Below are 22,450 nucleotides of genomic sequence, written 5' to 3'. Positions count from 1 at the left end.
TGTGTGTGCGCGCGTTCACATATTGGTGCTCATAAAAAGTGGAAATAAAATGGGTCAACTTTTTTTTTATTTTTTTTTTTACGTTTTCTAAGAATCTTTTGGCTTGATTTATGGCAGCTGCAGTTTTCAGGAAGCCAAATTTAAAACCTCCCATTCGTTCAATGTTAGTGTAAATAATTACTTGGAAACATGAAGATTAATGTTCTCTAGTGCCCCCACCCCCCCAAATTTATTTCTTTAAATTGTTGGCAATCTTTTATACACAATGTACAATAATGATAGTAATTAAAGATAAACTGTAAGCAACAATTGTCTGAGTGCTGCATCACGCCAAGGTCACGCGTCGCCCTGGTTGCAACGTTTGCGTGGTGTTTCTGCCTCCTGAAAAATCCTCGTATCTGGAAACATGATCGCACGCGTCAATACTTTTTGGCGTGTGTCTAATGTGATGACTTTGTGCGCCACTCACAGCTTTGTGTATCTGCTCCAGTCGTCCTTGCCAAGTGACGGCCTGGTGGCGTCCAGAGCGGCGAGCACGTGGCGGCGACTCAGCAGGATGCCCGGTGGGCTGGAGGTGGGCTGGGCACGCACGCGCTCCCCCTAAACGCACATTTACACCGTTGCAAGTGAATGCAGCACGACGGAGCAGTCGAGCGTCACGGACGGCTTGCTGACTGACGTTGGCTCGACGGTGGTTGAGCTTGATGCATGCGACCTCCTCCCGGAGGCGCCGCAGCTGCTCGTCGCCCAGCTCCTGGAATCCGCTCTGGAGGGAAGGCATGGCGAGGGGGGGCAGCGAAAAACCGGCTTCGGGGGCCGGTATGTCCAAGGTATGTCCAGGGCCGTGCTGGGGAAAAAGCATTCACTTTAGTGTTTTCGGTTTAAAGTAATTCATGAAGCTTAGCCACCAATATTTGAATGATGAAAACTAAAATCTGTTGCAATTTAACGTCATCGGACACAACCTTTAAAAAAAAAAAAGCAATTTTTCAAAATCAACCCGAAATACCCGCTTTGAACCAAAATGTCAGTCTTCCTGTTTATTTTTAGTCATGGCTTGTTGAGACTTTCCTTTGTATGTCTAATTATAGACATGTCTCCCAAAATTCATGGTGGTAGTAACGGGCAAAAAGTCGGTCTGAGAAGGAATCGTTAAAATGGCTACTTTGCGTGTTTTTTATGGTTTTGCCAAATTTCACGTTGCCAAGTTAAATTGATTGCAGGGCCTGAATTCTTAAATTAGTTTTTCTTTGAAGAACCAAAATGAGCAAAAATTGCTGCTTGAAACCAAAATAGCAAACTTCATATTTTTCCTACATGGCTTTTTGAGACCATTTGATGGGTCTAGTCATGAGAGAAAAGTCAACCAAATTTCCTGTTACTAACCTAGTATCAATCAGACAACTTTTCAAGGAGAATTTGGTCTTTGATCGACCCCAGAAAATAGCCACGTTTCATCCTGGAATGCCTGTCTTGAATCCAAATGGATTTTTTCCGTGACTCTACTTGTGACACGTCAAGTCAAATTTGGCTTTGGAGGTGGAATTTTTGCAACTTTCCAGGTGACGCAAGCGAGAAGCATACCCTACGTACCCGTACACTCCCTTCATCCGACTCGGACTCAAAGGAGCTTCCGAAGTAGAGCCTCCAGACGTCGTCGCCGTTTTGTTGGTGTTGTCGATTGTCCGACACGTGAAGGTCGGCGGTCTCCGGGCTCCTGCCGCCGTCGTCCTCGCCGCCGCCGTCGTCCGCTAGGTCATCGGAACCGCTGCTGCTGTTCGGGAACGTCATGGAGGACAGGCTCATGTCGTCGCACGTGGTCTCCCGGTCGTCGTTTAGCGCCTCCAGCTGGGCATTGTAGAGCAGCGCTTTCAGGTCGGCGCCGGTGAAGCCGTGGGTCCGCGCCGCCGCCTCCTCCAGGTCCACATCGGGCGCCAAGGGGATGCCGGTGCTCAGGATCTTCAGGATGGCCAAGCGGTCCTCCTGCGGGACGACGAGGTTGTTGAGGCGGCCAAGAGAGACTTCCTGTGACATCATCAGACCTGGCCGGGCGGAGGGCAATACAGCGACTTGTCCAGTCGGCCTGGACGCAGCAGAGCCCGGTCGATGAGGTCCGGCCGACTGCTGGCGGCCAGCACGTAAACGCCTGAAAGACACGCGTTCGTTCAAAGGATCACGATTGTAAGTTGCAGCGGGGAGGGATGGAAAACGGGCAGGACAGCGGCCCTTGAGGACCGGAGATGACCATGGCTGCCCTGACCCGGCTGGAGGAGCCATTTTAAATCCGTACAGGTCGGTCACCGAGTTGAGCGAGCGGTGCAAATGTGTCACTGGACAGCCAGAGCAATTTGCTTTTTGGACCGCTATGATTTTGCCACATTGTGTTCATTATTTTGAAAGGCTTTACTTTGTGTCGGCCAAAATTGAGTGTCAAAAATAAAACCCTGCTCAAGGACGCTGACCAATGTTGCCGACGGGACGCGGACGAGGAGGACTTGGCGAGTCAAGATCGGCACTTTCGCCGCCACCAGGAACTTCCCGGCGGCCCACCAAGGGAGGTATGTCACCACCGACTCATTTCTGCCCTTTGTCGGGACGCCATGGTCGTGTGATCACGTCACGCAGGCCAGTTTTGCACTCCTCTCGGGAAAAGTAGCTCTGGCTTGTTAAAAATGTGATGTACAGTGGACTCTCCTCTGTCACCTTATTTTCAATGGGATGATTTTCCATGTCGCATTTCGGCGGGATAATGCCCACTAGTTTGAAACGGTCACACTAGTTATTTAATTAATTGGGGTTTTAAACTAAGGTTAGGGCTTCAAAACAGGGTTTAAATTGGGGTTAGGGTTGAAAGTAGGATTCTGAAATGGGGTTTTCAACTCGGGTCAGGCTTTGAAAGTAGTAGCTCGTAGTGACTCTCGTGCACGCACGCACGCACGCACGCACGCACGCACGCACCTTGCAGGCCCTCGACGCCATCGAGTTGAGTGAGCAGCTGATTGACGACTCGGTCAGTCACGCCGGTGCTGTCGTGGCCGCGCCTGCGCGCCAACGAGTCAAACTCGTCAAAGAAGACCACGCAGGGCTTGGCCGCCGTCGCCCTGTCATGGCAAAAAAAAATTCCGGTCAAGTGTCGCCATCCTGTGGACAATGTGGTCAACTACAGTTTCATCCACACTTTGGCCAACTTGCAAGAGGCAGCATTTTGTGCCGTCGTCTCAAGTGGCGCTCTGACAACACCAACAAAAAGGTGGAATGCGGCGGCGGGCGCGCTCCCCACCTCTGGAAGACGTCTCGCACCGCCTGCTCGCTTGCGCCGATGTATTTACTCAGGAGCTCCGGACCCTGGAACGCACACGCGCGAATGAGCGCCGCAGCACACTCAGGACGAGGCTACGGATTCGTGACGCCGGTACGCGCACGCACATACTTTGATGCCGATGAAGTTCATGCCGCTGTCTTTGGCGGCGGCCCGGGCCAGCAGCGTCTTGCCGGTGCCCGGCGCTCCGTAGAGCAGAATTCCCGAGCGATGGCGGATGGGAAGCTTGGAGAACAGGACGGGGTACTGAAAGGCAGCGGCGAGCGTCAGCGCCCGAGGGCGCGCACCCTTTGTGCGTTTGTGCCGGCGCCTCGGCTGACCTTGGCCGGGAGCAAGATGGTGTCCGTCAACTGCTGCCGCACCTCCGTCAGCCCCCCGACCGTCTCCAGGCCCCCTCCGCTGGGAACGTGGAGGTCCGCCCCCCACCGGGACGGCGGGGTGAAACCCTCGAGAGCCTGGGCAAAGTCCTGCCTCGACAAAGACGCGCCTGCCAAACACACGCGACGTAGTGGCGGGAAGACTCCCCGGGACAATCCAGGCTAAAATGGGCGAAGCGCAAGGCAGTAGGGTGTGTCGCGTGCGCAACGCTACCGGGGCTGTGGTTTTGTTGTTGGCGGGCGGCCTGAGCGTGGAGGGCTCGCTCCAGCAGCAGCAGCAGATCTTGAGGCAGGTAGCCCTCCGTCTCCTTGGCGACAGCGGCCAGGTCCAAGTTGACGCAGTCCGGCCGGGACGGGCCGCACCTCGTTTGGATCGCGTGACTGAGGATGTCTGCTCTCTGGGCCTGCGCGCACACATGACTTGCTTGTTCTCTGAGTGTGATTGTGAATGTGGAGACCTGACACAAAAAAACGCCAACGTTTGGGGGGTCCCAGATTGACCCCTGGAACATGCGAGTTTATGTTTGTGATTTAGTTGATTGCTTGTGCGCGCTTGCATTAGAGACGGACCGATATTTTCTGGGCCGATGCCGATTATTAGTAGTTAAGGAGGCCGATAACGGATTTTTGTAGCCGATATTCGTTTGCGGTGAAAGAGAACGTATCGGTGTCACTTTTTTTCTTTTTTTTTTTACAAATACAAACTCCGATAGTTTAAATGCCGTGTTTATGAATTAACTTGACACATTTTCATTGTGTTCAAGTTTGTTTGTTTCTTGACAAAAAATGCTGTCGGGTTCATCAGCATTCAATCAAAACTTCAACGAATAAATATCTCCCGAAAGTTTTCGACAGCAACTCAAGATGACCAAGTTTGATAGAAGCGGAATGTTCAACTTCCGCTCAGCGGCATCTCTCAAACGTAACCGAAAGTTCAAATAAAGTTGAACCCGATCGAAGTTGGAAACGTCGGATATTTCAAAAAGCGGCAACATGCAGAAATATCGACCCGGCCCGATAATCGGTCTCGCCCCTAACTAACTTGTGGCGTCAACGCCAGCCATTGACCTTGTCGGGCGGCCGTATGTGCGCGAAGGCCTGGAAGAAGTGCGTTCCGCGCACTCGCGTGAGCGCGCCGTGCAGCGAGCGTTTGCTCTCGCTGGTCACCAGCAAACACATCAACGCGTCCTGTTCCATCATCTCGTTCACAAGGTCCAGCAAGCCTACGGCGAGCAGACAAAAATGAGAGCGGAGCGCCTCCAACGGCAACGGCGGCCAAACGGGAAAAATACTTTGCGCGACGTGCAGGTGCGCGAGCGCCTCGGGGCCGCGCTCGTGCTCGGGCGAGGCCGGCGCCCGGCTGGCGTGATCCAGGTCGTCCAGCAGCACCACCGAGGGCTGCTTCCATTCCGCCTGCGTGAAAATGTCCCGCAGCGTCCGGCGAATCGCCTCCGCCCGTTTGCCTGGAAAACAAATTCATGTTCAAAAGAAACAAATAAATAAATAAATACATCGACTGCGGTATGGAGGCGACTCGTCGGCAGCGCAGCACCTTGTAACCTTTTACACTCCAACACTTCCACGTGCGCGTCCAGGTCGTCCGCCGCTTTCCTGCAGAGGGCGCGCGACAGGGCGCTCTTTCCGCTGCCCTAGGGAAGGGGACGCTTTATTAGGGACACCTAACTACTGTCGGTACCAGTACAAAGAGACCAAAAATGTGTTTTTTTTCTTGATTAGGGTACCCAATGTTTCCCAAATCATGCTTTTTATGCTTGTAGAAATGTCCCAAAAAATTCCCTCCGCAATAAAGCCCTGGGTCTGTTCGTCTCATCCATTTGTTTGCGATTGTGTTTGTCTTTGCTCCAGGCCTTCGCGCGACAGGAAGCGGGCGCGTCGCAAGCACGCGGCGACATCTCACTTGAGCGCCGGTGATGAGCAGCGCTCCGCCTTTGAGTCCCCGTCCGATGACTCCCAGCAGCTCCCTGGACAACGGCGTGGCCAGCAGACTGCGCGAGATGAACTCCAAACTTCTTCTGCTCAGCTCGTCCACACCTCTGAGGACCGGGAAGCTTTTCAAAGCGAGAGTACCAAAAATGGCGGTCCACGCCCTTGTCGACTCACCCGAGAGAATCCAGAGAGGGCAGCTGTTCTTTCGGCGGCTCGGCCTCAGCGGCCGCCGCGGACGGCGCCGCTGGGACGACCTGAACGTGGGCCACAAAAGGCGTGAGGCCGTGATGGAATGAATGCATTTGGAAAAGAACAAATCCACTCCACCTGGATGCGTTTCTTCTGTAAAACGGAAGGTGAGAGCAGAAACAGCTGGTCCGGCCGGTCGCTCTCAGGTTCCGGTTCTGGTCTCAGCACCGTGACGGCAAACTCCAATTTGTCTGGAAGGGAAAAGACCCGCACGCTCAGGTGCCTTGGAACTGAAATGATGGGAGTTGGGTGATGGCACGTGTGTAAAAAAAATGGTGTTTTTTGTTGTTTTTTTTTTTTTGCTGACTCACCATCAGTGGCGCGTAGGAGGACGAAGCCGGCTCGTGGCGTCAAGCAGGCCAAAGGTTGGTGAGTCTGAGAGTGCAGCCAGCCCAGGAAGGCCGTCTGGATCGCCTCCTCCTCAGCCTCCTCCGTCTGAGGACAAAGAGACCTTTTTGAAAAATATCTCACTTTTTCTCATAAGGTCAGTATTTTTTTTTTTCTCTCAAAAAGACAAATACTATTCTGTTAATGTTACATTGATGACATTTTTTTTTTTTTATCCTACTGCTCTCATCGGATTCTTTTTTTTTTTTTTCTCAAAATAAATAATCAAGATATTTTTATAACTTCCTTCTTGTTTGACAAATATATTTAGGCTACAGAATGACATGAATTAATGTTATGTTATGTGAAATTGGAAGAGTTCCAAATAAAGATACAGTAACAAAAAAAAACAAGCAGAGCTTAACCTTTAGTCCGCTAACTCAATGCTAATGCTAACACTTAGTGTGATGGGAAATGCAAATATAGAACTATTTTATTATTTTTCAGAGAATGGATGGATGCTTCTTGTGTCCAAAGTGTTTGTTTTTATAAAGAGTACTACAAGGCACCGTTATCACAATGACGCGATAATGATGCACGGTGCTCCTAATGTTGTGAGGCCATTTGTACGAGATTCTTGTGTATCCACATTAAACAAATGTATCTTGTTTTAAAAAAAAAAAAAGACGTGAATTGCTGCACATGAGTTTGCCTCCTTTGAGACTCACCAGAGGATTCAGAGGCTGCAGTTGAATGGCGGACGCCACTTTAACAGCTGACTTCACCGGCTTGATTCTGACGGCCGAATGTGGGAGGACGTTGAGCCTGACAGCCGAGACGGGAGGAATCTGTGGCACAAAAAAAAAAAAATCGAAAAGCAAGTCCAAGCAGGCAAAAGCGCGGATGAGTGCATCGTATTCTTTTTGCGCGGCTCACCCAGACGTGACCACAGTGGATGTTTCCCTCCGCGTGTCGCCTTTGCATATCCGTGCCGTGGCACACCAAGCGCACCACCGTGGCCTTCTGACCTTTGGCCTCCGCTCCTCCCTCCCCTGCCTCGTCCTCCTCCTCCTTCTTCGTCTTCTTCTTCTTCTTCGCCTCGGCTCGCTCCTTGGGCGAGGGCACTTTGGACAGCAGCCCGTACGTCAACTGCGGCTGAGCTCCGCCGACCTCCAAATCCCACGTGTGGCTCAACGGGAAGACGTGAAGCACGCCGGGCGCCACGTAGCTGGCGGCGGCGGCGGCGGCGGCCAGGGACGGAGGCGGGTTGCCGCAAACTCTGTAGAGGGCGTCGGCCAGCAGGGCGGGGACGTCCGGTACTGACGGGAGCTCCTTAAGCGGGTCACGTGTGCCTTTCATCATGGAGCCGAAAAGACTTTTTAGGTCCGCTATGCCGCCCCGCTGCTGATTCGGAGGGGGGGCGGCGTGAGGGGGGGCGGCGGCTGCGGGCGTCGGGTCCGAGTGGAAGCGGCGAGGCGCCTCGGTGCGGCCGGCGTGCTTCTTGGGAGTCACCGCGAGCTCGGTGAAGGGCTCCAGCCGACCGTAAGGCACCGAAGGCGACAAGGATGCTGCGGGAAGGGAGGCCCGAGTCAGCCATTTTGAAAATGGACCCACAGAAGGAAGACATCAAACGTCACCAAAAAATGTCCAAAATGCAGAATGCATGACATCACAGGACGAGACCTCAGTTCATTTTGCTTTTTGCATTTTTTTTTTTTTTTTGGGTCAACATGTATTCTCAAAGAAGGCGTTGAGGAAAGAAATATTAAACAGCTTAATCTCAATTAAAAACCCAACTTTTTTTCCCCTCATAAAATGATCATTTTTCTTAAAAAAATAGAACTTTATTCTTAGAATATTAAAAAAAAAAAATTCTCCCCAAAAATTCTGGGATTTTTTGGGGGAACATTTTTCAACAATTTTTTTTTTTTAATTCTCACAAAACAAAAAAACATAACTTCATACTAAGGCCTATGACTTTTTCACAAAAATCCACCAGTGTGTTGAACTAAAGAGTTTGCGCTGTTTTGAAAAAAAAAATGACCCCAAAAAAAAGGCCTTGAATACATGTTTACCTATTTGGATGTAGATGACCGTGTGGCCGTCCACCCACACGGGGAAAACAGCATCTGGGAACACCACTCGGATCTGATCCAAAAGCTTCTGCTCAAGCGCGCCACTATGCAGCTCCTGAAAAGTGTCAGGCCGCATGAAGGACACCATAAAACTCCATTTTATTTGGCCTCTTAAGTCGCGCGACAACATACCAAGATCTCCCAGTCGTCAGCCGAGAGCGGCTCCACAAACACCCGATGCACCGACAACACCTGCTGACACGCCCTCAAGAACCCCTGAGGAACGCAACGAGACGATCAAGCCGCGGCGGTGGCGCGACGACAGACGGACTTTTACCTCCTGTCCGTCCCGCAGGCCCAGCTTGTCTGCCAGGTGTCTGCACAGCTCTACACGGTGGCCGTCCGAGACGGAGGCGCTGCGGCTCAGAGTCCAGCTGAGGAACGCCGGCGGGCCGTCGTGACTGCTGGACAGCTCCAAGGCCTGGTTCTAGGACAAAAGTCACTGACGTCATGCCGGAGGATATAAAAATGGACCAGTACCGCTGAGCAAACCTGGATAAGTCAACGTGTGTTTTCCATAATATTCCTAATTGCGTGTCATCTTTTTCTTCCCTTTTTTATTTTAGCATTTTCAAAAACACGGCACAGTCTCTAGTTTCAAAAGTGTCTAGTGTCTCAAAAACCGATCCAGCAATTCTTATTCAAGTATTCACTCACTCCACATTAAAATACTGTAGTGGACTTTGGCGTGGTTGCCATGGAGACGGGGGACACTTCGAGCAATGGGCTACACTTGTCTGGGAGCGAGAGCAGCAGCTGATTGGGGACGCTAACTAATAAGAGAGATGTAGAAGACTTGCAGGAGTGAGTGTGGGGAGCAGAGCGAGTGAGACGTGGTGGGCTCGGGACGATCCAGCTCAGTGGAGGCTATGACCGTGCAATCGCAGTTGGGGGGGGTGGGGGGGTCGTTCGTAGCCAGTAGGGCTGCCGGCGGCCAAGCGAGGGAATTGTTAGGGCGGAGGACGTGGGAGTGCTGCTGTCCGCCCTGCAGATCGCCACAGGGTGACCCTTTGGCCAAAATCGAAGGAAACTCAGGCGGAGGTTAGCCACCGCGGCTAACTGTGGCTAGCTTACCTCGCTCAGCGAAAGATGGGAAATCAACTTCGCGGGCACGTGGAGGAAGCAGTTTTTCGCGTTGATAAACACAACAGTCACCGGTTGAATTCCGCTGAACATGTCTCACGCATGAAGTTTGACGACATTTAAAAGTGACATGCAAAGTTACTCGGGCTACATGCACGGGCAGCTATTGGCGTAAAAGGAGGAAGCGCAGGTGACTGTTTTTCAAAATAAAACCCCCCACGCTTCAGAAAAGGGAGTGAGTTTTTTATTTTGAAGCGCCCACAATAGGAAGTGGGCTCTGGAACGTGGCTGCAGAAGTAAAATAGTCGCGGGGATGCTGCTGTGTTTACAAACGATTGAAGTTGTGAATTTGTGAAGGATGTGAAAGTTGACCAACTCAACGGCATTTAACCTTTGTGGCAATGGGAGGCCACCAAAATCAATCTGAGATCCATAGTCGTACATCTTTGCCTGACAGTACAACGCTTCTATCAAATGTAAAATATAAATAAAACAATAGTCCTTGACTGTTTTTCAAAGGCAACAAAGTGAAATACTTTCTGTAAACACCATAATGGAAAATTGCCCAATATATCAATCAGTATTGTTCAATGTTTTTTCCCTGATGGAGAAAAGCAAGGATGAAGTTGTCGGATTCACTGCAGCCAAAACCACACATGGATATTTATTTTTAAAAATAACATTAACACGATCTCTTTATTTACACATTAAAAAACAAACAGCTATTGATGTGTGTAAAAAAATAGTTGAAGGCTTATGGACTTCATCTGTGGTCCCACTTATTATTAAATACGCGCTGCTCGAACATCTCAATCCTCTGTGAAAACAGATATAAGAGTCAGCAATTATTCACATAGTATGTCTTCAATGTTTCTAATCACTAGCTTGCGGTTACCGTGGCATTGGGGAGGCACGTCCCGAAAGCCTCGAGCACAATGTTCAGCTCTTTCACCGACTTTTTGTAGTCTTCAAAAGACAGTCTGTCGTCGTTGTCGTGGTCCTGTCAATGGAAATATTTGCATTCAATGTTTCTGTGGCGTGGCGCGGCGCGGCGCGGCCAACGTCTCACCATCCTCTTGAGCGTGATCTCCACCAGGTCTTTGATGCTGTCGTAAGGGTCCTCCTCGCCGTGCAGCCGCAGGCAGTTCCTCACCATGAGAAGAATCTCCTCCCTGGCGATGTACTCGTCACCGCTCAGGTCGTACACGTGGAAACAGTCTGGCGGACGGGAGGCAAATTAGCCGGACAAGTCGAAGATCACGTTGCGTTTTTATCCCGTTTACATTTGATTTTTTCATCCAAAGTGCCGCGAAGGAAGACGCACAGGCCCTCCACCCACTCTTTGGAGTTGACGAAGCTGTCGTTGTCCTTGTCGAACGTCCTGAAAACTGGAAAGCAGATCATGTCGCGCTCCGATCCAAGTAAAAAAAAAAAAAAAAAAGATAAAAATGATGTCTTTGTGTCATAAGCGATACCTCTTTCCATGATGGTGTTGTTGGTGAGACCGAACTCGTTCGTCAGTATGCTTCTGAACTTCCTTTCGTCCAAGCTACTCTTCCCGGTGTTCGTCGTCTGTCCGAGGATGGCGTAAAACTCACGAATAAGGCACTCGACCTCCGTTAGATTGACTGACAAGACAGGAGGAGGTACGTGTGAGAAAAATGTGACATCTCCAATGTTTGTTTTATAGCGTATGCCGCGGCCCGGAAAAAAAAAACAGTGGTCCGAAAATGGCCCGCGGCCATAGTTTGGACACCGCCGTAATACGTCCTTTACATTCATTCCCAACAGTCTAGAATTGCAACATTAGCCACGTTATCTTGTCAGCAAAGCAACTCACAGTGGTCCACTTGCTTCGAGATGGTCTTGGCGAGGTTTTGGATAAGCCTCTTGGACATGTTTGTCCCCTACTTTGGGTCTCAAAAGGGACGACCTGGGGCTGGAAGTTGACGTGGAGTCACCTTAACAAGTACCTGGCAGTCAAGCAACACAAGTTAGCGCAACCACACGAAGCTATTATTTCTGGATGTAATTTCTCGGTTTACCTGGCTGGCTAACATCGTTTACTACCTTACTAGCGTGGGAGCATGTCCGTCCACCGGGCAACGGCGAGCGCTCGTTGCCGGGGTAACGAAGGGGGAAGGCCGGGGAGGCAGGTGGGAGGGGAGTGTTGGAGAAAGCTCCATGGAGTGAAAATAAACATGGAACAGACTTCGTTTTCAACGTGTCTTTTATTAACAATAGCCAACTGACTGGCACTCTCCGTGGATTAGAAGGCAGAGTTTTAGAGAAGAGCGACCGCGTCTCGCCATCGTCCTCTACACCAGGGCTTTGCTGACGTCATCACACACGTTTAATGCGTTGCGGCAATTTATTTCATTTTTTAAATGCTGTGGCCAGTACCTTGTTTTTGCATGTAAGGTTTTGGTTGTTTTTGTACGCTTTTTTAAAAGTTAAACCGCAGGGGCGAAGTATTTTCTGATGACACCAACTTGTTAACGAAGTATTGGCCTGCATGGACTTTATGAGCAAGCGTATTACGGACAATCGTGGGGAGGGGGGACGACTCTAGAAAAAGAAGGGTTGGTTTTTTTTATATGAAATGTACAGTCCAATGTCTTTAAAATATTCAAGCGGCATAACAGAGTTTTGCCTTGAGATACACTTGTGTCTAAATCCCATTTCCCAATTAGAATGAATGGAAATACCGTCCCTGTAGCCAACCATGTGAGTACACATATAAAACGAACACTCATTCACAATTTAGAGACTTCGGCGGACCTGATAATCACTTGCGTGTTTCTGGAGTGTGAAAATGAGAAAAACCCACTTAGGTCCATACAGGAAGTTGGAGCCCAGATTCAAACGCTGAACCACAAAACTGTGAGGCAAACGCGCTAACCACTACGTCCACCGTGCTGCTTCATTATAATCACTCAAGGAGAAATGTTACAAAATATGTATTTTGAAATATGAATATACTGTACATAAACATATCTGAGCTGATTGTGTTTTCTGTCCATTTTAACCCCATTCACATTTAACAAGTTTATTATGTCTCAAAAATAAAAAGAAGTGACCCCACACTTTTGAACGAGTGTATATCAATCGTAATGACATCTAAACAAATTTTCATGTGTTTCCGTCCCAATTAACTACAATTTCGCAACTGATTAGCGAAAGTATGTTGTTTGAAAAAATACATACAGCCATACGCTTAAATACATGATGAATATCTGAATAGCTCGTTTTTGTAACTTAAATAGTAAAAACACCGTTTGAACACGTACGGCGTTTATTTGCTAGAAAGTTCCGTTTACGTCACGATGACGTTGCCGGCGAGGGCTAGAAAGCGACAGCTGAAAGAAATCGCCAACAAACTAACTTGGGAAAAGCTCGTCTCCGTCTTTTATGGTTTTTTTTTTTTTAATTTACTGTCACGTTTTTTGGTTCGGCCCGTCTTCAAGCCACACACAAGCCGGACCGCCACCTCGTTTCACTCGGGAACTTTTCGTCGCCGTTTCTCGTTTGTAGAAAAGGCTTTTTAGACGAGAGCATCTTTAGCTTCGTTACCGCCTAGCCTAGCCTAGCTGGGCTGTCTTCAGTTTCGCCCCGGCGATGCGCGAAGGGATATCGGCCTCGCGTGAACGTTGTCCACCACCGCCGCACCGGCGTTAATCATTAACGGAACCGGGGGTTGCGCAGTGCACCGAGCCCGGGGCATCGGACAACCTGCACCGACGTTTCGAGATAAACGACGTAACGGTTAGCACGGAGCTAGCGGCGGCTAGCAAGCCGACCAGCTCCTTCGACTCCCAACCAACGCCCGAGGGGCGCGCAATGGCCAGCGACACCGAAACAAGCTTCGCCAACGGAGACACCGCACCGGTCCCGGTGCCCGAGCCCGACGTTGGCGGCGGAGGCGGGCCGACTATGAAGACCCTGGCGCGACTCTGTAGCAGGGACGAGGAGGAACGGGCTGCGGCTCTGGAGGACCTCAGCCAAGGGGTTCTGGTGTGTCTGGGTCTGGACCGACCCGGTTCGACGCGGCTGAGCAAGGAGACGCTCCTGCATCTGCTGCGGCTCGCCCGGTCCTGCCCGTTGAAGGAAGTGCGAGCCAGGGCCACCGAGCTGCTGCGGGCCGCCCAGGTGAGTCTACCTGCCCGGCCAGCAGAGAGGACCACGAAGCCGAACGAGCTATTGCAGTGGACCCTTGCTGAATTGGGGGGGTTACTGACAGAGACCCGACTCAACTAGTAGACGCCACTCAAAAATGTTGCATACTTTCTTATATTCAACGTTGAAACCTTGAATACACCCCAAACCGTGATCCTAAAACACTAACATGTCAACTCATTCACTGCCAAAAACGTTTTTGTCTTTTTACAGTCCAGCCATTCAATCTCTGGAACTTATTTGATCAATTATTAGGGTAAAAGAGGGTCTGAAAATGTCTGGCAGTGAATTAGTTAACATTGTTAACACTTGGCATACCCAACATTTGAATTATCCTCACGATTTGTTACACATCTTTGCTTTCAGCGACACCTCGAACGTCAGCGTCACTTCGATCGTCAGCGTCCAGCGTGCGTCACGTCGAACGTCAGCGTCCGTTATATTTCAATGCTAGCTAACATTGGCTTCTAACATTAGCTTCTGATATTTGTCAGTGTTACTTTTAACGTTAGCTTCCAAACTTTGCTTGAATACAGTATTGGCATCTTCATGGCTAAGCTTCTAAAGTTAGTTTCAATTAGCTGGTGGCGCAACGCTAGCTGGTCTTCTGCTAATGTGGCACTTTAGAAGGAGTAGGGCATGTTATGCTGTTTTAGGAGAAGATCACAACAAATACAATGCGCGACTATGAAAGCCACCTTATTTGTAGTACGGAATAATTTTTAGACCAGTTCATTGAAATGGGATAATTTTGACATACCCATCTTAACGATAAATGAACAGACATCATCACACTAAAGAAAACAGACTCAGGTTAAAGGTTAAGACTTGGACTATTTGCTGAAAAGACCTCAGCTGGAGTAAGTTTATCAGACTAATCAATAGTGTCAAAACCCCAAAAGTTCGACTAAATGGCTTCCAGTGGTTTCATCAGATGTGCACAAGGTGATGCAAGACTCCTCTGAGGTGAACGCACAAACAAGCAGCATGAGGCACGCCCCCTTTTGCTTATGGTGCGCTGACTTCCGGTTGTAGCCACGCCCCCTCTGGGTCACAGCTCGCCCACTTCCCGTTCAAGCCGAGCTCCTTTTTTCTAGCACAGTCGCCCCCACCATCCTAGCTAGATTATTTTCAGACAAGTTGCAGTTTTTCCTCCAAATGCTTATAGAGGAAGTATCCAGGGAGAATTTTGTCTGCTGGAAATGTCGGTAAGTTTAGCTTATTTATTTATTTTAGTGTGAAATATTTATTTAGGCGCTCAAGCCAATTTTAATGGGCTGCCTTGTTACGAAACGTCTCTCAGATTACACTTTGAGCTGCTCCAGCAGAAAGACGGTTGTTGAATGACGTTTGAGAGCAAAACAAACATGCGTACGTTTATGGACGGAACATTTTTCATTGAATTTGACCTTAATGGAGCAAGAAAAAGTAACACCAAATTTCTTAATTTTCCTCATGGGAATTATAAAGCCATTGTCACCTCTTTCATAAATATTAAACATTATTATTACCCGGTATTAACGTGTGAGTTAACACAAAATGATGACGGTCATTTTTTTCCCTTTTTTACTGCTTTCGGAAAGCCAAAAATTCAACAAACGGGTCCAGTTTCCTTGATTCAACCTTTGCGGATTAACCGTCACCTGGATGAGGGCGATTCTACACAGACCTAAAGAAAGAACATTTTAGCAAGCTATTTATCAATATTATAAAAAATATTTAGCCGGTTAACTTATTTGTTATTCGGCCAACAATTGTTTCTTTTTTTTATATAAATGTTCAAACTTTTATTAGATAATGCATTTTATTCTAGTCTTAAGTTGTTGTTGATCCGTTTTTTTTTTTTTTTCTTAGCAAACTAAATATTTGAGTCTGGCTAACTGATGAAACAAGCAGCTCCTTGGAGATAACTGTCAGTTTAGGCCACGTTTGTCTGACAAAACAAGCTTACGCAAAAACAAGTCAATTGACTCCCATGGACTTCAGTAGGCTTTGATTAAATTGTAACGCCGAAGAACGATTTTCGCCAGACTCATTTTGTGTGTGTTCGCACTTTTGCAATGACGCGTCACCATGATCTTGTCACGTCCGCCTCGCCGGCAGCGTTTCTCCACGCCGCATTTTTGTCAACTCATGACTTTGTCCTCTTCATCACCAGGAGCAAGGAGTTGAAGTTCCTCGCGCCCTGGCCTCAGGTCCCAGCGCCTTTATTCCTGCCAAACAGGCGAGTGGCCTCCGTTTTTGAGGCTTGAGGAGAAATGAGTCAGCAAAATTTCATTTGTGTCATTGGAATTTGTGTTTTACCTTTACCTAAAAAAAGTATTGCACCAAAATAAAAGTTTAAAAACAGTTTTTAAATGATGGAATGCAAATGTACTTCAGTGAAATACATCTGAACTGCACTTTTAGGCAGTGATTCTTTAGTGTACCACTAGAGGGAGCCTGCAGACCTGAGCTACGGCACTTGATGAATGTGAAATTGAGTTAGCCTTGAATATCCAACTTCCTGTCAGAAATCCCGAAAATCTTCTTGTGTCAAAAAGTAACACCTGCTCCGGTTTTAGATCTTGAAAGACGGGCCCGACCAGGACATCCTGATCGAGTCTTTTTTGTCCCTGCGCCGTGTGGACCACGTCACCATGGTGATGGCGCTGCACCCCGCCTACCTCAGCAGCTTTCTGAGGACCCAGCATGCCTTGCTGGAGATGGATGGCCCCCTGCCTCGCCACTGGAGACACTACATCGCCATCATGGTGAGAACTGCTGAAAGGACTCCCCTGTCCCCCCGGCGTCTGCCTTTCATCCGCCCGCCTGTCCCCTCAGGCCGCCGCCCGCCACCACTGCTCCTACGTGCTGCAGCAACACAGCGCCAGCTTCCTGGAGGCCGGCGGGGATGAGAGCTGGCTGAGCGGACTGCAACACGCCCCCGCCAAGCTGAGAGGCCTGAACCCCCTCAACAAGCTGCTGGCCCACAGACCCTGGCTCATCACGCAGCTGCACATCCAGGTCTGCCGCAAATGGACGCTTGAAGGCGCCATTTCACTTTTATCCAAAAAGGCTTCTTCACGTCAATATTTTTAACCGGCGTGGCTCCCTATTTTTGTCTCTGGTGGTGGTCACAAATCAAGAACTGAAAGCTCATGGAACGGAACTGGTAAATGCCGCTTTATAAAACATTTAAAAAAAAAAAAAACCCCGAACCTGTCCTTCCCCAGGAGCTGGTGTATCCAGGCGCCGAGCTGCGCTGGTCATTGGCCGAGCTGATCCACGCCGTCATCCTGATGACGCACTCCCACGCGCTCTGCTCCTTCGTGTGGGGCTGCGGCCTCAACCCCGAGCCGGACCACGTGGGCGGCCACACCTTCCGCCCGCCGTCGCCCGGGCACCCCACCCGCAGCCCCCACAGTCCCGCAAATGAGGACGGACGGCAGGAGGTAAGAACTGACCTGTTGTTATGCGTGCCAGTTCAAGATTCCCCCAGAAAACGTTCTGGGCACTGTATTAACACCAGCACACTAACGTCGGGTGATTTTTCACCCACACGTTTTTTGCCGTGATATTTTGTATTGGGAAATTAAAGGAGACAACTTCCAATTTGGCATACAGTGTTGTACTTTTACATAAATTGACGAAAACTATATTTTACCCGGGATCTTTATTTCTAGGTGGAAAAAACAATGCTTATGGTCTTTGAATTGATGTCAGTTGACCCCGAGCGGGATTGTGAAATGATGAAATAGTTGTCGTTGCGTAGCTGGTGGATGGTGCCGTGGAAGTGGAAGTGCTGATGAAGAGGATGGTGGAGCTGCAGGAGCAGCAGGAGGAAGAGTGTACGCAGGAGGAGATGGTCACGCGCTTCGAGAGGGAGCGAAGCGAGAGCATCCCCACCGGTACCTCCTTAAATGAAATTAAAACAAGTAGTGGATCGAGCGTTGACCCCTGAGGGACTCCCGATGCAGTGTTTCTCAATTACATTTCTGCTCTCCTTGTAGCTTTGGTGCGAGGGGCACCACCCGAGAGGCTCCTTCACCTCATGGAGGACCCGAATTTCAGATATGAGGACTTTGCGCCCAAAGGAGAGCAAGCTCCGCCCACCATGCGAGCCCAGGTACTGGCCTACTCATTTCTCGACGGCCTCTGCTGTCCTCCGTCGCTTGACGTGGCGTTTTGGGAATGCGCAGGACTACTCATGGGAGGACCACGGCTACTCTCTGGTCAACAGGCTGCTGCCGGACATGGGACAGCTGCTGGACGAAAAATTCCAGGTAGCCTTCCACATTCTTCCACACACAACTCGCAGCCATTTGTCTAAACTGCTGGCAACAAAAGTGAGCGCACCCTCAACTGAGAATGTCCAAATTGTGCCTAAAAACATCCAAATGAGTCTGCGGTTGTCAATTTGTTATTGTTTCGTTTTAGTGATATTGTGGTTTGTATAATGGAGTCGATCTTTGCCTTCTGAGGTGGTAAGCAACCTGACGTACCACAGGATGGCCATGCATGAGGGTGTGGACACACACACGCTGAGGAAAGCGCTGTGGAACTACATCCACTGTCTCTACGGGATACGGTCAGCGCCGCCGCTTCATTGCGCCGCCGCGAGCGCACGCGTTGGAATGAACGAGGCCGCCGCCGTGTGATTTGCGCCGCAGGTACGACGACTACGATTACGGCAGCGTCAACGTGCTGCTGGAGCGCTCCTTGAAGGTGTTTGTCAAGACCATGGCCTGCCACCCCGAGCAGACCACCGCCCGCATCTACCACGCTTTCTGGAGGCACTTCAGGCACTCGGAGAAGGTACACAACAGTCGTCGGTTCAGCATTTTTCGTTTCGATTATTTTGTTTTGACTTTTTTTCAAATCGTTCTTAGAGGATGTTTGTTAGTTTTAGTTAAAACATGCTTTGTTTCGTTTTTATTAGTACCTACCGGGCATTCCACAGAGAGCCTGTAGAATCTAGGTCGTTTTCGAATGATTTAAGCACACAAGCACTGGGGAAATGTAACACACCAAAGACTACGTCATTGTCTTTAGTTGAATTGTTTTTGTGTGTTGTAACGTGTCTGTCAGGTGCACGCCAACCTGATCGTGTTGGAGGCTCGCCTGCAGGCGGCGCTGTTGTACACGCTGCGAGCCATCACTCACTACATGAGATGACCACCACCATCACATTTGCCTTGCTGAGCCAGCTCTGTGGTTTTGTTGTTCTTCTCCCACCATGGCCTTCTTACAACCAAATGATTTTTTCCACACAGCCGATGCTTGTATTTACATATCTTCTGTTCCAGTGTTAAACTTGTCTGAGCGGCCTTTGCCGCTTCATATTTAATGTTTTTTGCACCGAATGTATCGACGCTGATATCGCCAGTCACATCTTTTTTTTTTTTTGATGGGCTTTGTTTAGGGCGCCACTACGACTACTTTACACTCACTCCTCCACTTGTGTCCTTAAGTGCACTTTGAGGGTTGAGAGTAAGAAAATGACAAAAAGCTTGTATTTTTCTATTCAATAAAATGATTTGACACCCAAAAAGTTGATTGCTGTTGCGTTTGGATGTATAATCTGGAGTTTCTGTAATCCTACGAAACTGCACAATTGAGATTGGCAGTTTATTGTGGGCAGCCTAAAGCGCACTTGTACAATAATGCCGTTTTAATTGGTATCTTGATAAGCGGTGATGCAATTCACTAAATCACCGCAAGAGGGTGACAGTCCAAAGAAACTCGTGTCCCGCTTAACTCCGAGTGGGCGTCACGTTCCCCTTCCCCAAGTTCGAAACTATTTCAACTGCTTTTAATCAACTTCCAAACAAACAATAAATGCTTTTGTCGTGACGTCACCATCCCTCACAGCCCACTCTTGCTCATTAATCAACGATGTGTTGCGCAAAAGCGGAATGTGCGTGCTCGGCGAGAGCCGCCATCTTCCCCCCCCCCCGGCTGGTCCGACGAGCGTGTGCGTGGCGTGCCCGCTCCAGGGTGGGCTGGGCCGCTGCTGGTCGTCTTCCGGTCCGGCCCGCGCGCGCGCGCGCGCACGCTCATGTCGAAAAGTTGCGCAGCAGCAACTGAGCAAGTGGACGCCCGGCTTCACAGACGCTGGTCAGTAAATCGGATTTTTATTGATTTCTTGATTGTGGATTCAATTTCGAGACTTAGTTACTCCCCGTGAAGCATCGGAAATATCTCGCAAGACACTTAGAATCTTCAAATTGGGAATCTAGTGCGTTTCCTGTGTTTTTGGTGCTCCAGGAATGGTTGTTATGAGTTGTATTTAGGGCAGAAGTCAGGTATCAGTTGATATGAAGCTCCCAAACGAGCCCTGGCGTTCTCTGTGCGTGAGTGTGTGTGTGGGGGGGGGGACTTCGTGGATTTTTATTGTTTTTATTTAGGGTAGAAGTCAGGTAGAAAGTTGATATGAGATTGCCAAACGGGACCTGATGCTCCCAGATGTTCCCTTTGTGCGTGTGTGTACGCGCGCGTGCGTGTGTGACTGCGCTTCCTGTGTTATTTGGTTCCCCATGTAAATTTGTAATTGATTTTATTTAAGGTAGAAGTCACATATAAAGTTCCCAACCAGGGCCCGAAGTTCCCTGATGTTCCTAGATCGGGGGTGCGCAATTGGCGGCCCGTGGGCCGCACGTGGCCTACACCCACACGCGGAATGGCCACCAATTAATGTAAAAGTGTGTGTGTGTTGTCACCAGGATATTTCCTGTAATACAGCATACCCGTGAGGGGTTGGCACACTATTGAATTCACCTATTTGCAGATTTTTTTTTCAGCACCCTCCCCAAAATATCCCCCAAACTGTTATTTTTTCTTCCAATTTTCCCAAGGCATTGTAATGGCCGTCAATTATACACAGAGTATCCACTATTTAAAATGGCATTTTTGTCATCGATTTGGTTAGGAAGTGTGTGGTCCTATTTGCCCCCGCCCCGAAGTGCTGATGAAATGTACCCGGGATTGAATGAGTTGCCCATCCCTGTCCTCGATATTCCAATGTGTACTTGGAGCCTTATGCTTTTGTGTTATTACTTTTATTTGAGGTGGAAGTCAGGTATTACGCTGGTATGAAGTTCCCAAACAAGCTCTGATGTTTCCAGATGTTCTCAGAATGTCTGTGTGTATGTGCGAGATATCACTGAGTCACTTTGGAATGCTGACTGACTGACAAAGCAGACAAAAAAAAAAGGAAGTTGAATTAACTGAGAATGTCCATGCTGACTCTGTTTTAAATAGCAAAGTTCAGTCGCCACTGAATCACCTCTGGCGGACGTGACGGATTCACCCGGGAAAACTCCCCCGCCGGGCGTCTTCCCGGACGGCGTTCCCATCTCGCTCGTCCCCGCTTGTCCATATCTGAGGCGGAGGAGCCGTCTTGGAATTTTTTCCATTGGCCGAAGGAACAAGGGGCGGTCAGGTTAGGTTGCCGTAACCGCCGGTGAGGCTTCCTCTGCAATCAGGTGGACGTCATACCTGTACGCCCCATCTGTCTGGCGGTTACCATGGCAACCGGCCACCAGAATGCTTCGGAATGTCAGATTGAGGGAGGATATGACGACATCATGCGGAAACAAGGCTTTTCCTTTACACCCCCCGCCCCCCCCCCCCTCCTCTCCTTGAGTGTGTACCTACGCTCTATGAGTGTGCGTGTGTGTGTATGAGCGCTTAACACTTCCCATTGTCCTATCATCCTGCACACTCGCACTCCGCATCCTGTCAGGCCTTCCTGGGAATGTGCGAGTGTGGCGAGGCAAGACAAAGAAAGGTTAGAAAAAGAGGAACAACAGAGCAGAAGAAGAAGAACTTGTAATGTGAAAGTACAAAACTGTACCGTAGAGAGCAATTTGTGTGTGCGTGCGTGCGTGTGTGTGTGTGTAGAATTCCCCAGCGCGAGCAGCTTATCTGCACAGTTGTCCGTGCAGGAAAAGGGTGTGGCGCTGGGATTTGGGTGTTTCGCCGACAACGATTTATGTGAGCGCGCAGGCAGCAGCGCAAGATTCTCCATGAATACAAAGACTCAAAGCTGCTCGTTTGATGGGCAAATGGCCGCTCCGGACCAAAAATGGCCGACTTCCCGTGCAGTTTCAGGCATGACTTCTTGAGTCTTTTTCGTGGGTCCTCTGGTGACGGACGTGCACGCCAAATTTCATGTTGCTCGGTGGGAATGGCTTCGGGGGCTGAATTTCAAAAGTGTGAGGCCTTTATCAGTCATTTCTTTTGACGCTCGTATAGCAGGGAATGGCGTGGGTGTGTGTGTTTGCGTTTGTGTGAACGGTAGCATGAGTTTCCAGGAAAAGGGGGGAGCCATCAGAGGGGTGGACAGGAAACTTGAACATGGTTAACTTCCTGTTGCTCCCCTGATGGTGGACCTGATAGTCATGCGTGTGTGTGTGTGTAGCAAAATTGTAATCGGGCTTTGTTTTTCACATTGTTGAAAAGTACACCCACTGGCCACTTTATTAGGTACACCATTAAATATGCAATATGTCAGAAAATGTGCCTTTAGAAAGGTTACGATAATGTATAGTCCTGGCCAAACTTTAAAATAAGTAGTATGTAAAAAATATTTTTTTTTATCATTTTGAATTCATTTAATTCTTAATTTGTTAAAGCGGAAGTCAACCCAAACATATTTTTTTCAAGAATATGTTCTATGCAAGGCCACTAGTTGAAGCACGGCATTCGGATTAATTTTGCATTTGTGGAATATGAATTAAGCAGCAAAATTCACCCGTTTTTAGCCATCTCCGGGGGCGGCCATTTTGTCTTCCGTCGAATGAAAATGACATCACCACTGCTCAGGTAACGACCGATCGCCGCTCGGTTTCAGA

At 49.1% G+C, this 22,450-nt stretch overlaps 3 protein-coding genes across 6 annotated transcripts; 1 reads left to right on the top strand and 2 right to left on the bottom strand.

Moving 5' to 3' along the window:
• Nucleotides 1-47: 47 nt before the first annotated feature.
• Nucleotides 48-9,621, bottom strand: pex1 (peroxisomal biogenesis factor 1). Of its 2 annotated transcripts, none has more exons than XM_086014854.1 (23): nt 9,429-9,621; nt 8,632-8,781; nt 8,487-8,570; nt 8,295-8,409; nt 7,156-7,787; nt 6,948-7,067; nt 6,204-6,327; nt 5,971-6,083; nt 5,818-5,897; nt 5,615-5,750; nt 5,249-5,345; nt 4,989-5,159; nt 4,765-4,919; nt 3,911-4,100; nt 3,640-3,806; nt 3,431-3,565; nt 3,179-3,345; nt 2,959-3,101; nt 2,043-2,146; nt 1,594-1,983; nt 680-847; nt 470-600; nt 48-398 (listed from the first exon to the last, which is right to left on the bottom strand). In XM_086014854.1, the coding sequence occupies exons 1-23, from the start codon at nt 9,528-9,530 to the stop codon at nt 326-328; spliced, it is 3,747 nt and encodes a 1,248-aa protein (XP_085870980.1). In that variant the 5' UTR covers nt 9,531-9,621; the 3' UTR covers nt 48-325. The 2 variants fall into 2 exon arrangements, with proteins under 2 accessions (XP_085870980.1, XP_085870981.1); XM_086014855.1 differs by having other exon boundaries at nt 50-398; nt 3,281-3,345.
• Nucleotides 9,622-10,071: 450 nt separating this feature from the next.
• Nucleotides 10,072-11,649, bottom strand: LOC147131853 (calaxin-like). 2 transcript variants are annotated; one of them, XM_086014863.1, is made up of 7 exons: nt 11,508-11,649; nt 11,278-11,410; nt 10,913-11,065; nt 10,721-10,825; nt 10,507-10,655; nt 10,333-10,437; nt 10,072-10,254 (listed from the first exon to the last, which is right to left on the bottom strand). In XM_086014863.1, exons 2-7 carry the CDS (start codon nt 11,333-11,335, stop codon nt 10,201-10,203), a joined length of 624 nt encoding a protein of 207 aa, XP_085870989.1. In that variant the 5' UTR covers nt 11,336-11,410; nt 11,508-11,649; the 3' UTR covers nt 10,072-10,200. The 2 variants fall into 2 exon arrangements, with proteins under 2 accessions (XP_085870989.1, XP_085870988.1); XM_086014862.1 differs by having other exon boundaries at nt 11,483-11,647.
• Nucleotides 11,650-12,767: 1,118 nt separating this feature from the next.
• On the top strand, nt 12,768-19,151 carry sesn2 (sestrin 2). 2 transcript variants are annotated; one of them, XM_086014859.1, is made up of 11 exons: nt 12,768-13,586; nt 15,772-15,837; nt 16,178-16,366; nt 16,437-16,619; nt 16,829-17,047; nt 17,368-17,503; nt 17,606-17,721; nt 17,795-17,878; nt 18,077-18,183; nt 18,266-18,410; nt 18,684-19,151. In XM_086014859.1, the coding sequence occupies exons 1-11, from the start codon at nt 13,278-13,280 to the stop codon at nt 18,768-18,770; spliced, it is 1,641 nt and encodes a 546-aa protein (XP_085870985.1). In that variant the 5' UTR covers nt 12,768-13,277; the 3' UTR covers nt 18,771-19,151. The 2 variants fall into 2 exon arrangements, with proteins under 2 accessions (XP_085870985.1, XP_085870987.1); XM_086014861.1 differs by lacking the exon at nt 12,768-13,586 and adding an exon at nt 14,043-14,821.
• The last annotated feature ends 3,299 nt before the right edge of the window (nt 19,152-22,450 follow it).

This window comes from Filicampus tigris, chromosome 18 (assembly GCF_054856515.1).
Source record: "Filicampus tigris isolate MCC_2025a chromosome 18, RoL_Ftig_1.0, whole genome shotgun sequence".
Lineage (NCBI taxonomy): Eukaryota > Metazoa > Chordata > Actinopteri > Syngnathiformes > Syngnathidae > Filicampus > Filicampus tigris.
The sequence above is the reverse complement of the archived record's forward strand: the minus strand, read 5'-3'. Positions and strand labels throughout refer to the sequence as shown.